Source organism: Phyllostomus discolor, chromosome 15 (genome assembly GCF_004126475.2).
Source record: "Phyllostomus discolor isolate MPI-MPIP mPhyDis1 chromosome 15, mPhyDis1.pri.v3, whole genome shotgun sequence".
Classification (NCBI taxonomy): Eukaryota; Metazoa; Chordata; class Mammalia; order Chiroptera; family Phyllostomidae; genus Phyllostomus; species Phyllostomus discolor.
The window spans coordinates 5,996,024-6,020,636 of record NC_040917.2 but is presented as its reverse complement, the minus strand read 5'-3'; the positions used below and the strand labels follow the sequence as shown (position 1 = coordinate 6,020,636).

The following is a 24,613-nucleotide window of genomic DNA, read 5'->3' as shown; positions in this document are numbered from 1 at the left end:
AGAGCCACAAATTTAAAATAAAACCAGCCAGTGGGTGCTTGCTTTCTTCCACCCAAGATCAGCTGCTTAGGTGCAGGCAAGGACTCGGAGTTAGGTTTAATCAGGGTTCTTGTGGTTCTGCCAGGGAGTACAGTAGTACAGAGCAACAGAACAGGATGGGGTCAGGAGACATCATTCTAACAAGTGACAAGAACAAAAGCAGCCTGAGGAGAGGGCTGAGGGCATTAGGGGCAGGGGTAGTAGGATCAATGGGCTGTACATCCTGATGGGTAATTTCCTACCCTGGACAATAGATTCTTAAACAGAGACCATTTATTTGTGTCTTTAATGCCAAGCATACTATTTGGCACATAGAAGTTGAACTTATGTTTGCCAAATAAGGGAATAATGCTTGATAAACAGCAGCTAAATGTTCACAAAAGTGGGACTGAACCCATTTGCTTGTGAAAACTTTTTACTAGTATTCCCCTACCCCAAATTCCCTCCAAGGGAATTTGCTCAGAGAAATAAAGTGTTTTTTAAGTGAAATATATTTTTATTTCAAATTACATATTTAAGTATTTGTTTTCTATACTTATAATATGAAGTAGAATTAACTGTTGTGTTACTGCTTTAAGAGTTTTACAGTTGAAATTTTATTCTCTTTCCTCTTTCTCTTTTATTTAAGGGTATCTCTTAATGCAGCTGGTGATCCTCAAAATAAAAAATAATATTCCCGTATCAAATTCCCAAATCCTTGATAATGGAAAGCCAAACTGGAAATGAATGAAGAAAAACGAATCGGCATCAACACATAAAATATTGATGTTTTAAATCCCATGCTAAATAGTCTAGATCATTCCAATACACTTAGCTTTATTACTGAACAAGAAGAGTTGTTATAAACAAGGATAAAACCAACACACATAACAGAATTTATGGTAGGTGAATTTCAAAGTGTAACTTTATTTTCAAAAAGCAATCCCACATTTATGGCATGACTTAGAAACTTGTAAGTGAAAAGATCAATTAGCTAGTGATACTAAAAATGCACATAAAATATTAACATCATCAACAGAAATTAAATACAACAGAGAGCCTACTATTAAAAATTACTAAAGTATGATTAATTTTTATAAATGTCAGAGATATACGTTTTAAAAGACTACAAGAGAACACACTACAATATTAATAGTAATCTCTTTCTACTTTTATGCATTTTCCTATATTTCTAGATTAAATGATACTTCTAGAAATTTAAAAAAATTTATAAAAAAGCAAAAACTTACTCCAAACATGTGGTGACTCTGTAAATTCTATAGTTTTGAAAAATAGTTTCATGTATGGTCATCACATCTGAAATTTCTATAGCAGCACTGTACCATTTACAGTTCATTCTGTGGTTTAGCATCCAGACCTCTGGCTATTTCCAGTAAAATTAATGTAAGCATGTAAAAATGTCTTTTTTTTTCATAAAAAACAACACTAATTGATCCAGATATTATCCTTTGTTTAATGAAAATTAACATATCTCAGCTGTGAAATACCAGTATAAAATAAAATTAATGTAAAGGTTTATATAGCACTTTAGGGAAAAAAGAATAATGTGGAAATTACAAGCAAATAGTATTTTTAAAAACTAAAATACTTTCTTTTTTTAAGAAAAATCTGTTTGGTAGAAAATAATATTTCAGATCACACAAAACTCACATAAACAGCTGCACATGAAATTTCCTAAGTTGCTATTGTAATGAATGACTGCCACTGAAGATAAAACTATTTTCGTGAATGTTCATGTATAAATCTTCATTTTTAATTTCACACGTCAAGTGTAAATTCAGAGATCAAGCTGAATTTCCCAAAATAATGTGAAAATAGTTGTAGAGCTGATGAGGACTTGTTGTGGTCCTCATTAGATTAGCTTCAGACATGAAGGAGTAGCAAGAATCATACGTGATTTCTTTTTTTTCCTTTTTGTAAGATTTTATTTGAGCCAAACTGACGACACATGCTGGGGAGCAAGATCTCAAAAGCTCCCCATAAGTGATTTCTTATGCATCAATGGGATAGACTTTGGTTATCATTGTAGAGAGAAGGAAGAATGCTGCTATATTGACTATAGGAAAATTAATGGCTTAATCTACTGAAGTACAGCTGTTTTCTCTACGATGCTGGAGTGTGTAGAGATCCACCCTACAGGTCTTCACCAAGATGGTAAGTTTTCTTCTTTTCAACGTTCACACCATACAAATGCTTGAGTTGTCAGGAGGAGATTGCATCCTTCTCAGTGACAAAAGCATGTCTTGTTGAACTAGTTCTCATTTTCCTTTTTATTTTATTAAAAACATGAATGCCTCAATTAAAATCTTCTGTTATCCTACCCAACCCACTATCAATTTCAAAGCTAAAATACTGAATTTGAGTGTTCTTTCTACCCTCTAAAATCCAAGTGCTCTTAGGACAGGATATTTTCCTTTAGTTAATCTTTTCCTAACAAAACTGAAAGTTGAATCTTAACTGCAGAGTACTTTTATGAATATCTTGACTCACATATATACTAAGCTTCTCTTGTTTAATGAGACAATTAATAGGAAATAACCAAGCCCTAATTATAGTGAAAGTAAGAGAATGTCTAAATTCTATCCCTCCATCACAGCATTTAAAGCATTTTATAAAGGTTACTAGGAAAACAGCCTTGGTATATAAACTAGCAAAATAACCAGAACTGAAAGGAAAGGGCAAAAGATGATGTGGCTTTCATCTACCTTATGGGAATTAGTAGAAATTATTAATTTTTTGCTGACTCAATTTTCTCCTAATTTTAAAATAACATATTTAATATTTATATCCTAGGCAAAAATGGAACTCCCTCTACATTTATATTTAATAAGATCATTTAGTAGAATGATTAAATATCAAAAGACTGGGTAAAAGATTCTTAAGAGCAGCTATATCTGAGATTTCGAGTGTCTTCCTTTGAACATAGGAACAGCCAGCCCTTCAGTGGAGAGAAATTGTGCACCATAGAGGCAGAAGAAGAACCAAAAGCCAAAAAGGATTCATTATGATGTTAAAAGTAGTATCTGGAAAAGCTTGTTTCAGGACAACACTGATTGTAGATATTCTTAAAATTCAAAACTCTGTTACTCTTGTTGGCTAGAAATGAACAACAAAGTCCCCCCCACCTCTCCTAAATAATATTTCCTTATTACTTAAGTTGCTATTTTCTTCCCCAAGCTCCAGAATGGATCAGAATGGTACTTTCCTCAAAATAAGAAAGGAAATCAGATTAGACATGTTTCTAGAGCTTCCTATTGCTGCAACAGGACAACACAAAAGGTACTTTTAAGAAACACAGTATTTTTTAAAGAAAATTTGAGATGATATTTTCTTAGTAACTTCCCAAACCACACACTACAATTTATTAAGCATGAGAACTGTACTCCTTGAAGACACTAGGCATACCATGAAACCACTACTTAAAACTCTATGGTTACCTTTCCAAGGACTACAACTCTATTATAGGCTATATTTCAAATATAATATTAAACATTCCAAAATGATATGTTTACCTTAAAAGATACCTAAATGATGAGATGCCAAATTAACTTATAAACTTTGAATAAAATTAAAATACAAAATTTCTTTGGATAAACCAAAGGAAACTTGTGTAAGAAAAAAACTTCAGTCATTGAATACAACCTAAAACCAAACCTTTGTCTTGCCCTTCACTTCCCTAGGTCAGAAGTGAGAAAATGCACTCTATTTTAGTTAAGCAGACCTGCTTACATTATATCCACATTGTTTCAAACATGAAAATAAATTTCCGAGGCTTCTGAAAAATGCTGTAACACAAGCAATGTTAAAGAGGAGATAAGGCCTTCTTGAAATAGCTAAAGCTTCCTGAGAAACCTCACTTTAAAATCCCTGCCTACTGAAGGAAAGAAATATGATGGCTTAAGAAGATTACAAGAGGTTACTACAGCAAGGTAGTTGAAAGAAGTCTGATAATTGGTTTATGGAGATCAAGAAGCTTAAATCTCTTTCACACTTTTCTAAGAGGTTTTCCTATCATTTTCACCAAATGTTGCTTTTATTAATCTACATAAGTAACGTAAAAACCAATTGTGGGGATCCGGTGTTCTAGACACTAAGGATATCTTCTGAGTACTGAAAACAGTAGGTAGGAAGTCACTAAGCATGGCATTTACATGCTAAAAACTATTTTTATGTGATGCTATGACCTCAATTGAAATACTAATAAGACTGTAATTTAATTAAATTTTAAAATAGGAAATTATTTTATGAGTGTTTTTAGGTAGCAATCACTAGCTAAAACTCAAGTTACCTCACATTCCATCCGCAGTAATGCACCAAGTAAAGGACCTCTCCACCTTCGACATCAGAATCTTTAATACTAGCTTCATAGGTTTTTTGATTTTTCCCTCGTCCATACCGCACTTGGACTTTCATGCCTGGTGGATAGCATTCAAACTCCTCTTCCTCATTGTTGTCATCCTCATCTTCCTCTTCCTCCTCCTCCTCCTCCTCTTCTTCTGCTTCTTCATCATCTTCATCTTCCTCTTTATTCGTTTCATCTCTTGAAAGGTTTAAAAAATTGCAGTTAATAAAAGATACTTCATAAGCTTTTCAGTTCCAAACCACATAAATTGATAAAAATTGTGGCTGTGATTGTTCCGGGCACAGCAGGTTCCATGTGTATGAAATTCTCTGATTTTCAATTTATATTAAAAACTAAAACTGTATTAAGATGACCATGGTTAGAGAAGAGATACATTTAGAGAAAATGAACACTGAAAAGTAAGTGCATTAAAAGAAAATTTCCAACAGTCAGAAGAACAGCAGTTGTGCTGAACAGCAAGAAACTAGCTCAGTTGACTGTAACAATTTTCTCATGTTTTATTATAAAAGTGTTTTACACCTCAGTTAACAAAAAACAAAAATCATTACACTTCAGACATTTTCTGACTAAAATTATTTTTCATTCAAGTATTTCCAGCCTCAGGTTGTTTAAAACAAAGATGTTTACTGGCCAATGGCTAGTCTTAAATAACTTTAAAAGGTGCTCCAAGCAAATTTTCAAATGTTATGCACTAAAACATTTTACCTTTCACAAGTATAGTCTACCAACTTCGCAATAATATCATGTTGTTTTTTTTCTTTCTATGCTTCTAAACTTCACCCTAGTTTCTGCTCTGTACCACATATTCACTAAAATTCTCTTCTGATTCTCTCAACGTGAAAGTGCTAAATGAAACTAGGAGTTAAACCATTCAGAAGCAGCACTGCAAACATTCTGATCTTCTCAATATCATGTTCTTTCTAAAATTGAGTATTCATATTCATTTTATATGAGCCACAAATCATAAATCTTTCCAAGCACTAGATTAAAAAACCAAGCTTTAGTATAAAACTCAACTATATTTAGTTAAGTTTTTATCTGCTCTGCAGTATACATATACTTATTACAAGTTTTTTCTCAAAAAGAATTTATCACTTTACAGCTGAGAAATGAATAAACATCATAAAACAGAATCACAAGACAGCTAAGTAATTAAGCTTTAAAAGTTAATAGAAATAATATTTATACAAAAAGCCTACCTCGACTGATAATTTCAATTTTACACTTATATGCGACATTTTTAGCAATAACATATTTTACCATTCCTAATTATGTAACTATATAGGCAACAGAAACAATCTATAAATAGTGATACAAGCAGCACTATAATGCTTTTTTATTTTCCTACCTCTTTCCTTCTACATAGTAAGGGATGAAGAAAACCATAAAAGACTTGTGACATCAAGTCTAAGTTCACAAAGTACCACAAGTATCACTTTTCTCTGAAAAAATACATCACCAAGTCTACAAAGATTTGCAGGAATTATTCCTACTTTAAAGACTCATCTACAGTCAGCCCTAGCCAGCTTGGTTCACTTGATTCAAGCATCATCTCACAACCCGAAAGGTCAAGGGTTTGATTCCCAGTCAGGGCACATGCCTGGGTTGCAGGTTCAGTCCCCGGTGGAGGGATATATGCGAGGCAACTGATTGATGTTTTCTCTCTCACACTGATGTTTCCCTTCCTTCCCCTCTCTTTAAATACAATAACATGTCCTCAGATGAGGATTTAAAAAAAAAAGGTTCATCTACAGTTAAACAAATAGGTAGTTAAGAATTTAAACCTAAATAAAACCAACTATAATCTTAAAAAAACACTATGAACTCTATTATTGAAAATACAGTAACAGCTCCATAACGAAAGAATTATTAGTATGGCTAAAATATCCAAGAAATTATCAGAAAGGGTGTTGTGGATAATAAGCTATTAACAAATTTATTTATTTTTCTTTCTTTTTATTTTTTATTGTATTTTTTCAATACCATTTATCCCTCTTATACCCTCTTCCACAGTTTGTTTCTTATAAATTATCTCAGAGAACTTAACTACATCCAAGAGCAACAAAAATGGGTAAGCGTCACAAAGGAAGGCTCGATCTAAAACATGAGGGAATGAGAGTGAATTTTCCTTTGCACATTGTAGTCCACATGAAAAAGCAAGAGATTTTCAAACGTAACCACCATAAAATGTGTTTCTGTTTTGTTTTTCTGAGCAGTGATAAATGAGGTCCTCCACTGAATAATACAATTGCTATGAACAAATTTAGATAAATGTTTTATATGTATAATATATACAATATACACATATAAAATTAAAGCAGTTAAAATATTAGGAAGAAAAGGAACTGTATTGTAGTTACCATAACAAGAGATTTACTATGCACCAAAGAGATTTATTATGCACCTCAGCATCATCATATGAGAGAGACATAAAATAAAGAGTATAAAATTTTTAAAAAATGAAAAAACTCTGAACTGTACCTTACATTACATAATACACTGAGCACAACTGGTAAATGACAAGATTGCAAGCACAACCCTACTTTAAGTGGCAGCCAAAGGAACCTTTATTTAATCTTGAATAAAATCTAATACTCTGGATTAATAAATCAAAGCAAAAAAATTAAAAATAAAAATTTCACATTTACCATCAATTTCAGACACAAACCAAATAAAAGCCATGTAAATAATACACTGAAGTATAAAGAAGCAGACAACACAATTACTGGCTTGAATCAGCCATAGAAAATTCTACTCTAAGAACTCAGTGGCAAAATCAGAGGTAAATGCACTAAACCAGCCAGAACACAGAATGCCAAGAAAGACTGCCTTTGAAAGTGTAGAACAAACCAGCACATGGGTTAAAGAAATTAGGTTGGTGAATGCATTACACACATGCGCATACACACACATTTTATCTTTTAGACAACTACATTTTGGGAAACCAAATGCACCAGGAAGAGTTTTTCATCTGAATTTACAAAGAAATATCAAATGTTCCCAGTTTGATGTCACGCTCCTTACAATGAAACAAATTAAAGAAAAAAGCTCCAAGTGATTAATACCTACTATGGGCCAGGCACTGAACCAGGCATTTTAGATCAATTACCTTATTTAATCCCCCTTTCCTGCAGCAGGAAGGCAAGTTACTGAAAGTTCTTGGTAGTAGCTAATTACTTAAAGTTGACACACTAGAAAAATACTTATATGTTAATTCTTTATAATTGTAAATTTTTCTATGCACTGATCTAATACAATTCAGAAATCACTTTTGGACATTTTAACACACAATGCTTCTAAAGAACATCTATCAAATTATAGTAGTCACACCAGGATAATTTCAGTTTGTGGTATGACATATACCTGTAGTAACCAAAAAAGCCATATAGGTGAAAAATTAAATGAATTACCAAAAACCTATAAAATACATTTATAATAAAATAAGATTTTTAAAGTACTAGTTTGAAAAATTAAGATAATATTAGTAACAAAGAAAAAAATATAGGCTTATCAGAGTGCCTTCCACACAGTAGATGCTACAAAAATATCTACAGATTTAAAAGTCAAATTTTTAGGCAAAAGGGTGAATCCTTACTAAGTTCTTAACAGCTATATAGTCTCCAGTAGCAGCATGGGAATACTTCAAATAAACATTTACATACAGAGAACTGTAACCAAGTAGAATAAGCAAACACTTATACTATATTCACCTAAACCCACTTTTTTCCTTCCAAGATTATCTATATGCTGAGGTCAAAATTTCAAAAGAACACTAAAAATGTCAAGAGATTTTAGGCAAAAGGCTGAATACTAAGTTTCTTAGTAGTCAAAGTAACTTCCAATAACAGTATGGAATATTTAAAATATACATTTCTACACACAGATATGTAACAAAGATTAACAAACACCTTTTACTATATTCATCTAAGCATGTTCTTCTTTTTATTCTCCTCCTCCTTTGCTTCATGTTTTGGCCAAATGTCAGAAAAATACTAAATTGATAAAAGAAAATTTGCTGTACTTACTTAAATGGACTATTAACAATGAGGGATGTTTAGGTTTTTTAAACCTTAGAAATAAGATTAGACATCAAAGATCACCTATAAAATCCAGGGGCCCACTGGCAGTGCATAAAGTTATACTGTTTAATAATTCTTTATTCCAAACTGACCAAAATAAGTAAATGCTACTATCACATAAAACACAAAATAAGAATTCTGGTCTTTTAAAAATTAACTATTAGCACTTTTCCATTCTTATTTTTTGCATAAGAAATGAGCACAACTGTCAAAATCTATAACCAACATATCATCTATAAAACATTGTGTAAAGCCATCTCCCCAAATTTATATTATCTGGTTATTTAGCAGAGCTTAATACAGTAAGAAGTGCTTTTCTCTAGCTCAAAATTTTGTAAATTTCCATGATGAGAGCAAGAAGAATGAATCAAAATTATGATCTTTTGCTATACATTTACATTAGTAGGGTCTCTGAAGAAACTGCTATTAATGTAATAAATGCAAATCAGTCGATTATTCTATATTTTGTCAATCAAAATTAGATTTATACATATACACACATACAAAGAGCAAATTACAAGAATTCATTCAGCCAAATGCATCTTAACCAAAAACAAATTTCTTACCCAGATTTTGCTTTTTCTTCTTCAGCTTCTACCTTTATGCTGAGGGGCTCATCTACCCCAGTTATCTCATCATCTTTATTGTCCAGATTTTCATTTTCTCCTGTTTTTCTCATATTAACTTCTTTTTCCTGATCAGTTTGTGTAGGCATACAGTCTAATAAATTCTTTTTACTTCCCTAGAAAAAGATCAGAGCAACTAAACCAACAAAAGTAAATACTGTCAACCTAATTCCATGACCTATTTGTTAGCAAAAGGAAGTACCGACCAATACTAATACTGAGAAAATTATTAGTTATTTTAAGAAACTCCTGCCATTACTAAAACACCAGGCAAAAATAGCAAACAGCTATTTTAAACACAAAAATAGCACTTCCTGAAGAAGATGCACAAAGAGTAAAATATAAAATTATACAATAAACTAACTACAAAAACTTTACAGAGGATGCAGAAAATGAACCAAAGGCAGCAAAGGACAATATCTGATTTACCAGAGTGGGTTTAATATTTTCCTTTCTTTCAATGTCATCTTCAGGAGACTTTTCTTCTTTCAGTATTATCTTCTCCTCTTCTTCAATCTTTATTTCTTTGATCTCTGGTTCATTTTCTTCCTTAACTTTTATTTCTTTTACATTTTCACACTCCTTACAGGGCTTATTAACAACTTTCTCTGGCAGTGCCATCTGAAATTCAATATTGGCCGACCTACAGTACTCCTCAAAACCATATAAGTATCTATAAACAAGAAGAGAAATTTCATTTGGAAAAATATTTCAAAATATTACTGCAGAGTTGTTTTTTAAAAAATGTGTTCACTTCTTTTAAGTTTTCAGATACTAAGCCTTATCAATATTTTAATTTATTCTAGTTCAGTTCTTCCCAACCTTTTAAACCCAAACAGAAACATTTTTCAAAAAGAAATCATAAAACAAACAAAACAAAAACAAAAACAAAACTATGCCCTGGTCAGTGTGGCTCAGTTGGTTGGGTGCTGCCCCACAAAGTGAAGAGGTGCTAGTCTGATTCCCTGTCAGGGCACGTGTCTGGGTTGCAGGTTTGGCCCCTGGGTTGGGGCATGTACGAGAGGCAACTGAGCATTCTTTCTCTCCCTCTCTTTCTCCCTTCCCTCCCCTCTCTCTAGAAATAAATAAATAAAATGTTTTTAAAAAAACTATGCTAAAAGGGAAAAGACAGTCGTAAGTTTTAAATACAGTAATTGTAACAGCAGTAGCTATTAGAAGGACTAGTGATACCATCTCTCTATTTGCTGAGCACTTGCCTGTATGCCAGGCGCTGGGTCTCACCGTACATGTAAAATACCATCAGAGTAATCCCGTGAGACAAATATTATCCCAATCTACAAATGGGGAAACTGAGGCTTGGAGAAGAAATAAATGGTCCAAGGGCACCCACAGCTGAGAGCTGACAGAACCAGGATTCAAACTTAGGTTTAGTTGAATTTTAAAACGTTGGCATTTAAACTCTACAAAGTACTTTCCAGATACACTTGGCCACAAAACCTTTCTTCACAGACTGTTTCATAGATCTAGTATTCATAGAATACACTCTAGGAAATCCTTACGATAGTAAAGATTTCTGATTTCTTCTTAGAAGAATTAGCTTCAGTTTTACAATAAATTCCTTCATGCCTTCTAGACAAAAAAAAAAAATGAATATAGCTATATCAAGTACAGTGACTTACTTTTTATAAGCACATTTAACGTTGTATCCTGCAGCCGAATTTAAGACAGGGATTCCAAGATCTTGGTAGACTTGCTTCCAAACAGCTCCACTTTCAATCTAATGGACAAAATGAAATGCAAACTCCCAAATTAAAGGTAGGAACGTAATAGGATCTTGATAACTACAGTATATATAAATAAATGTTTATATTTATTGGTTCTAGTCTCAAAAGGAATGAAAAACATCAATTTCAATGAATTCTAAATCAAAAATTGGTTGACAATATTTTAAAGTTGAGTTTTAGTACTCTTACAAATCTCAAGAGTTACAAACGTTGACATATTAGGCCATTTGACTTTTAAATAAACCCTGCTATAGTAAATAAAACATCCATTTTCCTAAATCAAAATTTATAATGAAGAAACAGAGATAAAAATTTTAAAATGATATATCATGTCCCATAAAACTTAAAAGCTAGTAAGTCAAAGAATTCTATGGATTTTACTAAAGCATTTTATTCTATACAAATTTGTTTCACAGAATAGTCTTAATCAGATGGGCCCCATACATCATGGCAAAATTAAGATAATTTCCTCAGTTCAAAAAAAGATTTTGGGCACTGGCTGGTGTGGCTCAGTGGAATGAACACCGGTCTGTGAACCAAAGGGTCACCAGTTCAATTCCCAGTCAGGGCACATGCCTGGGTTGCAGGCCAGGTCCCCAGTGAGGGGGGCACATGAGAGGCAATTGATGTTGCCTCTCATTGATGTTTCTCTCCTCTCTTTCTCCCTCCTTTCCCCTGTATAAAAATAAATATGTAAAATCTTAAAAGAGAGAGAGAGAGAGAGAGAGATATGGATATATAAATATAAAACATAAACATAAAACATTTCTATATCATATATGTATTTATAGATACATATGTGTATCTATAAATGTGTATCTATAAATACATATATACTTATATATATACGGAAGGCACAATGGAAGAGATACAAAGAATACTAACACAGACCCCTGTCCCCCCAGGACTGGACAGTCTAGTGGAAGACATAAAAAGCAGGAATTGCCACCAATATATGGTTATGCTGTGACTCAGACATACACAGGTGGTTTATGAAAGTTTGACAAACTTATCAGTAAGTCAGAAAGCTTATTTTAAAAAATCTTTAATTAAATTTAAATTTGGTCTGAGGAGGCTAGCTGTTTTTCTAACTTGTACTTTCCATTTTTACTAACTGGAATAGAAGAATCTTAGATAAAAAAAACACGATAAAAAAGTTGCACTTCTGATTGTAATACTTACATTATCAAATCCTCCAAGTTTGTGTACAAGTCTGAATAACTTAAAAAGATTCAAATTTCGATATCCAAGTACAGGTCGTTTGTTAATAGGTGTGCCTGTTGAGGAAAACAAAATATATTAAAACCATGCTACAGCCCTGGCCGGGCAGCCCAGCTAGTTAGCAGCCCAGCCAAGGTTACAGGTTTGATCCTGGTCAGGGTGCATGTAAGAATCAACCGGTGAATGTATGAGTAAGTGGAACAACACACTGATGTTTCTCCCTCCCCCCCGCCCCCCCCCCCAATCAAAACCTAAAATTTAAAAACCTTTAAAATTTTATTTAAAATTTCAAGACTTACACATCACCTCCAACAGAGCTGAAGGCATATGCATGTGCACACACGTGCACTCAGGGTGGGCAAAAGTAGGGTCACAGTTGTTCTCATGGACAATAACACAATTAATAAATGCTAATACAAGAATAAACTAGGTCTTGAGAACTCACAAGTGTAAATCTACTTTGCCCCACCATGTATATATAAGGGAAAAAAAAATCCCTTGTTATAATCAAAAACATCTCTACTACTTAAGCCCCTTTCATTTAAATTTTTTTCTCACACCAAACTTTCAAAACTGTATTTGATTTCATTCCACTTTCATTCCCCTAATAAGTTAAAGAATAACTACCAAAGGAAGCAAAATAAAATACCAATGAAACAAAAGTTTTAAAAATCGGGGAAACAAGGTTTGGTAGAACTGAAGAAAGCACTGAAATGAGTGAAGGGCACTGTTCCACAGTGAGTTATTTTTGTGATACTTTCTTTGCACTTTACTAAATCACTACTACTCTACATGCTTCTCGCGTAAAGCTATAGTTTTCTTTCATTCTAACAAGGGAAAATGTAGGGCAAGGACACTACAACCAGGAAACGTTAGAAGTGGTAGAGGAAATAACAGGAAGGACAGACATACACAACCTGTGGCCCTTTCTAAAAAATTTATGATGGCATAATCTTCCTTTATCACTATTCTAATATTAGATTTTATTCATTTTCTTTACTTTTTAATTTATCTTATACAAAAGCCTAAGAAATAGCCTACCTTCTTAGGCCAAGCCTCCGTTCATAAAAGAAATAACACAGGAATCAAGGACAATGTGTATTAAACAAAAGACAACTATATTATAGTAGCCATTATCACTTATAAGAGCAAAAGACAAAAGCAGTTTCTACTCATCAGCAATGTAAACAAGGATTTAAAAATCATTAATTACCAAATATTATTCATTCATTTTTTTCCTTTTGCTCGAGCTAGAAAGCTTTCTGCCTCTCTTGACTCCCTTCCTTTGCTCGCATCTTCCCAGGAAAGAGAAACTACACTCTGAACAGCAGTGAAGAGCAGTCACCAGAGGACTCGGTCACCACTGCAGGCTGTTTACCCATTCTTCCTACCCACAACCCTTTCATGTCATCAACACTAGGCAGACTCAATAAGCTAAGCCAAGGCTCACCTTGAGATGCTGCCACATTTCTCTATTTCTGGCTCTCCCTGTATGCAGCAATTCTTATAAAAAGACTTGCGGCCCATCTTAAGACTGTAGCCACATACCACACACCCCGTGCCCAAGTATATCCAACAATGACTCTGGAGAAGGAGGCCTCTGACTAGTGGCATCTGTGCAGGTACAAATACAATGGTGCTACTAGGATTCCTACTCTGCTGCTGGTCCCTAGTGTAAGAATTCATCGGGATCCTACTGATGGGTGTGAAAAAAGGACAACACACACATATGTATGGATCCGTGGCCATGATATCTATCAAAATACAAATTCTTCATTCCATTTTCTATGTGACGGACACCATGCTATTGGCAATCAAAAAGACAGCCATTACCAGTGACGTGAAGCTTGATAAACAGGAGTATTATTTTCCAAGCGTTAGCTATCTATCCGATACCTATAACATTAACATAAAAAAAAAAAAGAAAAAAACACTCACCTCTATCCTCCATGAATTTGTACAACTGCTGAAGGAAGTTTTCCCTTTCTTCTGGAAATGGTTCTATTTCTTCCTAATTTTAGTCACAGAACAGAATATTTTCCTTAGTTAAGCATTTAATAATACAAGCAGATTTCCTACCAAGAGCAAAGACTAATAATACTCGCTAAAATATTTCAAAGGCTTTTACCAAATAAAAATTATTTCTTGGTACTAAGCTGTTCAAATCCAGAAAAGTGTAGGCATTTCATGCTTTAGAGAGGAGTATGTCCTAAAAGGTATCTCCATAGTGACCATCCCAAATGTAAATTCTCATTTGAGAAACGAGACTACATAGATGGTCCATCAACTTTTTACCACATAAGAGATCAATTCTTTAAGTCACAGTCACAGGCTCAAGAAGACCTTCTCTCAGCTATTCAAGTGGGGTAAGGGTTTAAACTTAACATCAAAACTGACTCGATTACTGCTCCTCATGGAACTGTACAAGTGTGGGTCCCAGGAGCTATACCTACAAGTATCCTCATTACACACAGCCCCACTGTGTAGTACTTCAAGCTTGTAAAATCAGTGAAGTGGGGAACGAACTTGATCTACAATACCTGAAGATTCAGACTTAGGGAAATCTTCAAGTAATAAAATAGTTCCCCGATTTATCAATTACAAGGGAAGGACTAGCTTCTTGCTGCTGTGGCCAGGGGCTGTGGCAGTAGGGAGCTGGTCCTGACGCAACCTGCAAGGAGCAGGGTAGTAGGTGAGATTGAGGAACTCATCGATTCAGTGACTATCATCCATTCAACAAACATTCAATGAGCACCAGTAAGTGGAGGCACTAGGTCGGTGCTGAATCAAATGAAAGAAAAATGCACACTGACTTGGAGTAACTGCAGAGAAGTGGTCCAAAATATACACCGAGACTTCACAGTTACTCTGGCTGAGGCAAATGTATTTCTAATACTAAAAATCTGGAGCATACTTTTCTATCGGTAGTCTAAATCATTTTAATTTTTAAAAATCACGTGTCTAATGCCACTGTTTGAGTGAAATTTACCCCTTTATGTTAAAAGCTAGCATATCAGAGGAAGGCCAGTTAAAGACAAAAACTCAAGTGGAGAAACTATTAGCTTTGCTTGTTGGGCAGAGAAGAATAAATGAAATTTATTAATTTGCTTATGATAAATCTGTATTTCTCAATTTAAACACGGTCTACATATGTTGTATTTTGGTAAAGTAGTCTGATGTAAGTCTAAGAAAATCTGTTTTCTAGATATTACCTTAAATGTCCCTGTGGCATAATATTTGATTTTCATAAACTGACAAATTTATTCCCGATGGAAAAATTTTAAGCCCACTTGGTATATAACATAAGAAAATCTTTATACTGGAAACCAGACTTGCTCTTGCAAAAACATTTATGAAACACAAATCTAAGCACCAAAAGTTTGGTAATTAACATTTATGGATCATCTGTTATATAATATTGCATACTATGTCAGACACCTCTGGATGTGAGGGCCCCAGTAAGACAAGGACCCCACCCTCGAGGAGCTTATAGATTAGTAGGGGAGTTAAGAAGCAGACATATATCAATGTACTTATGTATGAATGTATGTGTGTGTATGTATACACACAAATGACAAAATATGTATAAGGAACTGTAGTAGTTTAGACTAGCAAATGAGGTTTCCCTTTAGAATGGTGACATGTACGTTTGGGCTTGAAAACTGAACAGGAGTGTGCCAGGCTGACGAGCGGAAGGAAGAAAAGGGCATTGTAGGCAGAGGTCCTATATGTACACAGGCGAGTAGAAGCAGGCATGTAATTTGATACTGCTACAACATAAAGTTCCAAGTGGGGAGGGAGGGAGGGAGGAAGGAGAAAGAAAGAAAGAGAGAGAGAGAGGGAGAGAGAAAGAGGAAGGAAGGAAGGAAGGAAGGAAGGAAGGAAGGAAGGAAGGAAGAAGGGGTTGGATTATAAAGGCGATCTTATAAGTGAAGCTTGACTTTTAGAATAAGAAGCCACCTGAAAGGTTTTAAGCAAGGGATTTTTTAAACAGAAAGCTGTATGGGACAGAACTAGAGCCAGCGAAACTGTTATACTGCACATTGTCATTGCAGATCATCATATCATAAAACAAGCTCTAAAACAACCCTATGTCATTAATCGTTGTTTACTACAGTTACACGGCAGAATTCCATAACTTACCTAAAACATCATATATTGACATTAATTTAATTTGCTGAAAACATTAAATACAATTCACTTCATGATGAAATACAGAGGTGACTTCACTACCTGTACTTCTCACCTAAAACTTTTATGAAGTTGTTCAACAAACCACTAAAGAGTACAGTGGTATGACATCACTATAATATCATGAACGTCTTTTTCTTGTACTTGTCACTCTAGACCTAAAGTACCAGCTACAACAAAAATCTAACATTTCAGCTCCTTGATCCATATAAATTCAGATGTCTTATTTATGATCTAATCAGAACTAACCATCTACTTATATTAGATAAAATCACTTAAGATTATAATTGATCTTTACTTTTTTGCTGATTATTTTTTAATGCTAGATGGAATATATATTTCATGCTATTCTGGGAATTTCAATAAAATATGCAGATGTAGTGTAAACACTTTATAAAGTGACAGCTGTCTACACAACAGTGAAAAGCATATGAAAGTTCTGCTATAGTACATGGATGCTTCCTTAATCATCTAATAAACCAAAAGCACAGCAAAAGTAAGAAATGTTGCCTTGGTTGGTGTGGCTCTATGGATTGAGTGCTAGCCTGTGAACCAAAAGGTCACCAGTTCGATTCCCAGTCAGGACACATGCCTGCATTGCAGGCCAGGTCCCCAGTTGCAGGAATGTGAGAGGTAACCATACATTGATGTTTCTCTCCCTCTATTTCTCCCTCCGTTCCTCTCTCCCTAAAAATTAATAAATAAAATTTAAAAAATGTTTCTGAAGTTACTGGGATAACTATACTTATTTTTAATTTTACAAAACAGTATTTCTATTTTATGGTAAGCAAAGCAAAGTACTTGATTATGATGAGTATCACAAATATGATTTTATTATGAAATAATTCTAACACTAAAACTATTTAAGTGATTAATGAGACTCTATGCCAAATCCTAAATCACAAAGGAAACCCAATTGTAATTTTTTACTCCTCTGCCACATCACAACTATAATTTTTAATGTAAAAGGCATCAAACGCATTTACTTACCTCCTCCTCACTGCTGTTATCCTCCTTTCCTTTTTCATCATCTTCCTCTTCCTCTTCTTCCTCTGCTTCACTGCTAGAGCTATCTTCTTTTAATTCAGTCTTCCAGTTAGCAGGAATAGTTCTACTTTTGTGAAATTCAAGGGCCTGATCAAAGGCTGGAAAGAGATCATAAACTACATGAACTGGAGAAACTGGACAACTGACTTGTCTACAAAAACGTAACTATTGTGCAAACACTGCGGACAGGAAGTGTCTGCTATGTGGCAGACACTGAGCTAACTGGTCTTCCGTGTAGAAGCTCCTTTAGTCCTAACAATCTTAAGCATCAAGCCACCATTTTTATAGATGGCGAAATTGCTACCATTGGAAGGTGACCGAGGTTCAAACAAATACAAGAGAAAACCGTTTTCTTCTTTTAAACAAAAATTAAGCACGCCTATTAAAAACAGGACTTCCGGCCAAGATGGAGGCGTAAGTAGACACCCTGTACCTCCTCCACAACCAAAATAAGGACAGTAACAATTTAGAAACAAGATAACCACCAGAACTGACAGGAAATTAAACTGTATGGAAGTCGGACAACCAAGAAGTTAAAACAGAAACATTCATCTAGACTGGTAGGAAGGGTAGAGTCAGGCAGCCGGGCAGAGAGGAGTCAAGGCACAAAAAGTGGTGGCACTGGGCGTGCAAGGCACCCTGGGCACACAAAACAGCAGCGGGCTAACCCTGGGTGTGCAGGCAGCAGCTGGCAGACCCTGGGCCCATGGTGGCAACGGGCAGACCCAGCCAGGAGGCAATTGTGAAGCAAGGTACTGCGCACAAGGTGGCTGACTGACCCAGCGGTCCCAGCGCCGGGAAATAGAGCCTCAGGGTAGTGACTGAAAATGCCTGTGGGGGTTGAGGCGCAGGGAGAGATACCCAGCCTCACAGAAGAGTTCATTGGAGAGACCCACGGGGTCCTAGAACGTGCACAAGCCCACCCACACAAGAATTAGCACCAGAAAGGCCCAGTTCACTTGGGGGAAGCAGCAAAAGGGACTGAAATCCAACAGAGAGCAGAGCAAGTGCCATTGTTCCATCTCGTACCCCGCCCCCACACAGAGCGTCACAACCAGTAACTGGGTTGCCATGCCCTAGTGAACACCTAAGGTTCCGCCTCTCACACGTAACAGGCATGACAAGACAAAAAAAAAAAAAAAAAAGCCCAAACAGAAGAACAGATCAAACCACCACAACAAATACAACTAAGCGACCAAGAGATAGCCAACCTATCAGATGCACAGTTCAAAACACTGGTGATCAGGATGCTCACAGAATTGGTTGATTTTGGTTGCAAATTAGATGAAAAAATGAAGGCTATACTAAATGAAATGAAGGAAAATGCACACGGAACCAATACAGATGCGAAGAAAACTGGGGCTCAAATCAATGGAGTGGACCAGAAGGAAGAAACAACCAAACAGAAAAGAATGAAGAAACAAGAATTCAAAAAAATGAGGAGAGGCTTAGGAACCTCCAGGACATCTTTAAACATTCCAACATCTGAATTATAAGGGTACCAGAAGGGGAAAAGGAAGAGCAGCAAGTGGAAAAGTTATTTGAACAAATAATGAAGGAAAACTTCTCCATTCTGGCAAAGAAAATAGACTTCCAGGAAGCTCAGAGAGTCCCAAAGAAGTTGGACCCAAGGAGGAACACACCAAGGCACATCATCATTACATTACCCAATGTTAAAATGAAGGAGAGAATCCTAGAAGCAGCAAGAGATAAGGGGACAGTAACCTACAAAGGAGTTCCCATCAGACTGTCAGCTGATTTCTCCAAAGAGACCTTACAGGCAAGAAGGGGCTGGAAAGAAGTATTCCAAGTCATGAAAGGCAAGGACCCACATCCAAGATTGCTCTATCCAGCAAAGCTTTCATTTAGCATGGAAGGGCAGATAATGTGCTTCTCAGATAAGGTCAAGTTAAATGAATTCATCATCACCACGCCCTTATTATATGAAATGTTAAAGGGACTTATCTAAGAAAAAGAAGATAAAAAACATGTATAATAAAATGACAGCAAACTCACAATTATTAACAACCACACCTAAAACAAAAACAAAAGCAAACTAAGCAAACAACTATAACAGGAACAGAGCCACAAAAATGGAGATCACATGGAGGGTTAGCAACAGGGGAGTGGGAGGAGGAGAGAGGGGGCAAAGGTACAGAGAATAAGTAGCATAGATGGTAGGTAGAAAATAGACAGGGGGAGGGCAAGAATAGTATGGGAAATGTAGAAACTAAAGAACTCATGACGCATGGACATGAACTAAAGCAGGGGGAATGTGGGTGGGAGAGGGTGTACAGGGTAGAGGGGAAAGAAGGGGGAAAATGGGACAACTGTAACAGCCTAGTCAATAAAATATATTTTAAAAATATTAAAAAATAAAGTAAAAAATAAACAACTGTAAGATAGGTAAATCTTCCTGGTTTCTAATTTCTTAAATTCTCACCCAAAAATATGTTTATTGATTTTTGAGAGAAGAAGTGAAGGAGGGAGAGGAAAGAGAGAGAGAAAGAGAGAGACAGAAATATATTGGTTGCCTCCTGTACGTGCTCTGACATAGGACTGAACCTGCAACCTAGACATGCTCCCTGACCAGATATTGAACCCTCAACCTTTTGGTGCACAGGATGATGCTCCAACCCAACTGAGCCACCCAGCCAGAACTAGATGGGTAAATCTTTCATTGTTTATCTAACAAACTGACAATGAAACAGTATTACATACCAGGCAGAGCCATTGTGATGAACATATAACACCTGAAAATATACTATAAATATGCTCTCTACATCTCTAGTTAAACCTAAATTATATTAACAATTAGCATCAATTTTAATTACATAGTCATTCTCATTTTATAATACATGAAAATAAACCCTAAATCACAGATTCCTTTTTTTCCCTTTTATTGATTCTAGAGAGAGGGGGAGGGAAGGAGAAAGAGAGAGAAACATTAATCAACTGCCTCTTGCACACACCCCAACTGGGAACCAAACCCACAAACTTGAGACCTTTTAGTTTGCAGGACGATGCCTAACCAACCAAGCTAAACTGGTGAGGACTAAATCATAAATTCTTTATGATTTTTAACCAGTCTACCCAGCACATTATTGGATTTGATGAATATACACAAAGAGAAAATGTATGGCCATTCAAAACGGCAAAAATCTAGTAAGAAATGCAATTACAGCATCTACTATAACGTAGTGTCACATAACGTGACATAACATGACAACATAACAAAACAGTTGTTACATTATAAGAAATGCCAAATCAAGATTACTTTGATTCCTGTTTCTACCATCCTCAAAAACTAACATTTTATTTAAAGGAAAAAGCCAGACTATAATAATAGCCACTGATAGAATTCTTTCACACTTTTAAATAATAGTAAGCTGGAAAAAGAAAAGGGAAACCTATGATAACAAGAGACATGTCTAAAAATAAATAAAAAAGAATTTTTGAAAAGAAAAATAAAGAGCTACAGGTATTGCTTTAATTTTACCTACCCTGTGTGCTTTATTAAAAAGAACAAAGCACCACCCAAAAAAAGACACATGGGTTTATGAAAGTCAAAGTCACAGAGAACCCAAGTATAACTTTAATGACTACTTTGAAAAAATATTCTTTAAAGACCAAAAGAAAATTTAATCTTCAAAAACACTTTATCAGTGTTTAAATTAACTGTCATTTATTCCAAGATTACCCTTACCTTGTTTTAATACGGCATCAGGCTTTGGTGCAGTGTCACTAGTAATTTCATGGACATCCTTTCTCGGTACTGAAGTACTGTATTATTTTTTTAATTTTAAAGAAAAAAACACAAAAATACAACAGACATTAAAGAAGAGTCTAATTATACACCACAGAAAGCTACTGAAAATATGGAAATACTGACATTTACAGTGAAAGTGACTGCACACAGGGTTGCAAGTTCCAAATAAAATGTTAGGTAGGGGCTTAATGTATGTAAACATCATCTACAAAAGGACCCCACCTTTAAGAAGTGTTTTATAAACAACAGGTATTCTCAAATATTGAGGGCCCTTAGCTAAAAGGAACACTAAAATACTGAATTACTAAAAATAACAATAAATGATATGTTTGGAGAGCAGAGTGCATGAACCCAGTAAATAAAAAGTCAAACAGTAAGAATCTGCCATTATCTGAGGACAATCATAAGAAATTACTAACTTTAATACTGGGAGAAAATGTACTTATTTATTTTGTACATGTTCCTTTAACAATTTTTCAAACTGTATTTTAGATTCACAGGCAAACTTCTAATATACAATTTAAAATACTTTGTAGAACTCCTCAACTATAAGGGTGCAAATAACTGTAAGAAATTCTATCCCACATCATATGTATTTCCTATTTTGCACTAATAAGTTATTGTTCAGCTTTCCTCCATTTGGCTTGTGTCACTCAAGCCAAAAAAGCCTGAAAATTATTTCAAAAACATTTTTCAGCTTGCCTATGTCTTTTAACTTTTACTTAAAAAATTTCAAATATACACAAAAGTAGGTTGAATAGTGCAATGAACCCCTACAATCACCCAGTACAATAATCGTGAACTCATCATCACTGCTTCATCTACACCCCTAGCTACTCCCTCCCACCGCAACTGGTTATTCTAAAGCAAATCTCAAGTATTCTGTAACTTAATTTATGGTATTTCATTATAGAGCTTTAAAATTATTTTTAAAAATATAATCATACCATTATCACATTTTAAAGTTAATAATTTCTTAATATCATCAAACCAGTATTCAATTTCCAGGTTTAAATTTCTGATTATCTCAATTTTGTTAACATGATTTTCATAGATTGTTTTTAAAAATCACTTTTCAGAACTTGAAAACCTGAACACCAATCTTAAAACATCATCATCCTTTTAAAATACAGGTTCCAGCAGAAGTAAGGCCTGCTTGAATGTGGTTGACAGGGTAATAATATGGATGTAATAATTTATGGTTTTAATTTGAAACATTTCACCTAAAATGTCATACAGTGTGATATTGTTATATTACAGAATTATATGCTTATGATTTTATAATAAAAGATTTTATAATAAAAAGGGGACATTACTTGTTTTAAACCCTGTATATGGTTTTTCTGGTCATTAATTCTTAGAGAAAAAAAACCCATAGAAATTCGTAACTCAGTTCTAAGAAAGTTCTACACGAAAAATCACTTTCTTAGCACTTAACACTTGATATACATGTATAGCAACCCATTTTAATCCTCAGACTACTGCAGAGGTCAATGTTATACAACAGGTTATCAACACAACCATTTACACACAATGGAAAATATTAAAGATTCTTAATAAGACATTTAAGAATAAATATATCAATTAATATATCAATCAAGTGGTAGATATGATAGATATATCAAATTTGCCCCAACAAATCTCAAGGCAAAATTCACAAATTAGTATAGTTTAAAAAGAATACAGTTTAGCACAGACCAAAACGAACGAGGAAAGACATACTATAAAACTACACACACTAACAGTATGAAAAATGTTCATATGTTGAAACATTCTCAATGATAAAAAGTAAAAGAGTAACATCACTGGAAATAACAAATGTATCATTTACCCTTCTAATTTGGAAAAACAGCATATTTTTTTCATACCAAATGAATTATACTTACAATTTGCCATCTTTGAAAGATCGAACAAGAATATTATCTTTTTTCACAGCAATTTCATCACTACAATCAGGACAAACCACCTTTTAAAAAAAGTACGAAAGTATTGTAACTAAAAGCATATCTATAGAGAGTTACATAAGTACCAATTATTTAAATCCTTTTATGAAATATTTTCAGCTTAGTTTAAAAAACAAATTTAGTTTTGGGGCGAACAGGTACACACATGTGAGAACACGCAGAAATAACCTTAAATTTTTATCCTACATCCTCCCTGCCTCGGGCCGCCCGCACCGTTTCCGCACAGGCACGGTGCTGAGAGCAGAAGCCTGGCCAGATTAGACTCCAGCTGTGGACCACATCCTGGCCAGGCATGGACAGCCAGGGCCTTAGCCGAGGGTCTGCACCACGGCTGAGAGGAGGACAGGAACCCAGATGGGATCAGATATAGAACCCTAATCCGAGCAGTCTCCATCCTAAAAAAAGGCCTGAGATAAGGTTCTACCATTATTTATATTTAAATATACACTTTAACACTTGTTACATTTCTTCAAATACTACTCACTCTAAAAAGTAAACACTTCCAAATGGGTACCTTTCTAGAGTCTGTGTAAGATTTATTACTAACACTAGAAGTTTATTTTATTTGAAATCGCCTCAGCTGCTATTTACAGTGAGGATAAAGTATGTCTTCCCAAAGCAATGCTAATTCAAGAGGCCTATGAATTTTGATTATTTTAACTCCAAGATAGTCCTCTAGGTATATCAAGAACAAGTTAATGAGATAGTACATTTCTGAATGAAAACTGGGCTAAGTAAGCAGGACTGGTTGTTTAAAGGCCTGTCTCAGTAGCTCTGAAAAATGACACGCCAGTAGGTACATAAAGGCATGTACTCTCACCACAGGCCACAGAGGAGCCCAAAACAGGTGAGTTCTACTTCAATCTTTGAAAAAGTTAGTTAACAATTTTCCTAATTGTATGAAATTAATTGCCCTGCATCAATAAGCATTTCTTAAACACTGATAGCATCCTCAATTAATTCACTGATGAAAGTCTCTTATATGCGAAGTCTTTCACAGCATCTAGGGAATTTTCCTGTCACTTCAAAAAAGTCCTGAAATAATACTTAATACTGGCTCAGTCACTCGTGTCAGTCATTCTACAGACACTAACTACTACACCGAGGTACTGTGCTGGATGCTGAGCAAGACACAGGGCGGGCGGCCACTGCGCCGCCCCACGTGGAGCTTACACTCTGGCCGGCAGAGGAACACTAAACAAATAAGGGCACATTACGTCATCGCTATTGTGTTAAGTTCTTATCTGATGGTCAGAGCCTGCTTTCTGGAGGAGACAACACTGACGCTCAGCTGTGCAGGCTGCACTGCAAGCAGAGGGAAGGGGTTATGAGAAGGCCCTGAGAACACAACCGCTGGAACCACTCCAGGAAGCAAAAGGTCAGTGCGGCTGACTTTCTGCCTGGGCTGAAGGAGAGAGATAAGCAGGATTCAGATGTTCCGGTCTGGAGGCCATGGTAATTCTTAAGACAAAATCTAAAATCTTAAAAGGAAGAGTCTGAAGTAGGATAATATCATAGATTTGCCTTTTAAAAAAATTACTTTGTCATTAAAAAAAAAAGACTGGAGAA

At 35.1% G+C, this 24,613-nt stretch overlaps 1 protein-coding gene across 5 annotated transcripts in view; it reads right to left on the bottom strand.

Moving 5' to 3' along the window:
- ARID4B (AT-rich interaction domain 4B) overlaps positions 1–24,613 on the bottom strand; it is a 138,965-nt gene that overhangs the window by 29,393 nt on the left and 84,959 nt on the right. For 3 of the 5 annotated variants that reach the window (XR_004900853.1, XM_028531184.2, XM_036016204.1), the window contains exons 9-17: positions 22,967–23,046; positions 21,018–21,094; positions 17,255–17,409; positions 14,012–14,084; positions 12,035–12,129; positions 10,748–10,845; positions 9,537–9,780; positions 9,048–9,223; positions 4,328–4,579 (exon numbers count right to left, since the gene is read on the bottom strand). Coding sequence is in view for 4 of the 5 variants with exons in the window: in XM_028531184.2 (XP_028386985.1) it covers positions 4,328–4,579; positions 9,048–9,223; positions 9,537–9,780; positions 10,748–10,845; positions 12,035–12,129; positions 14,012–14,084; positions 17,255–17,409; positions 21,018–21,094; positions 22,967–23,046 (1,250 nt within the window). In the remaining variant the exon portion in view is untranslated. The remainder of the gene's footprint in view (positions 1–4,327; positions 4,580–9,047; positions 9,224–9,536; positions 9,781–10,747; positions 10,846–12,034; positions 12,130–14,011; positions 14,085–17,254; positions 17,410–21,017; positions 21,095–22,966; positions 23,047–24,613) is intronic. The other 2 variants (XM_036016205.1, XM_028531186.2) reach the window with 2 other exon arrangements.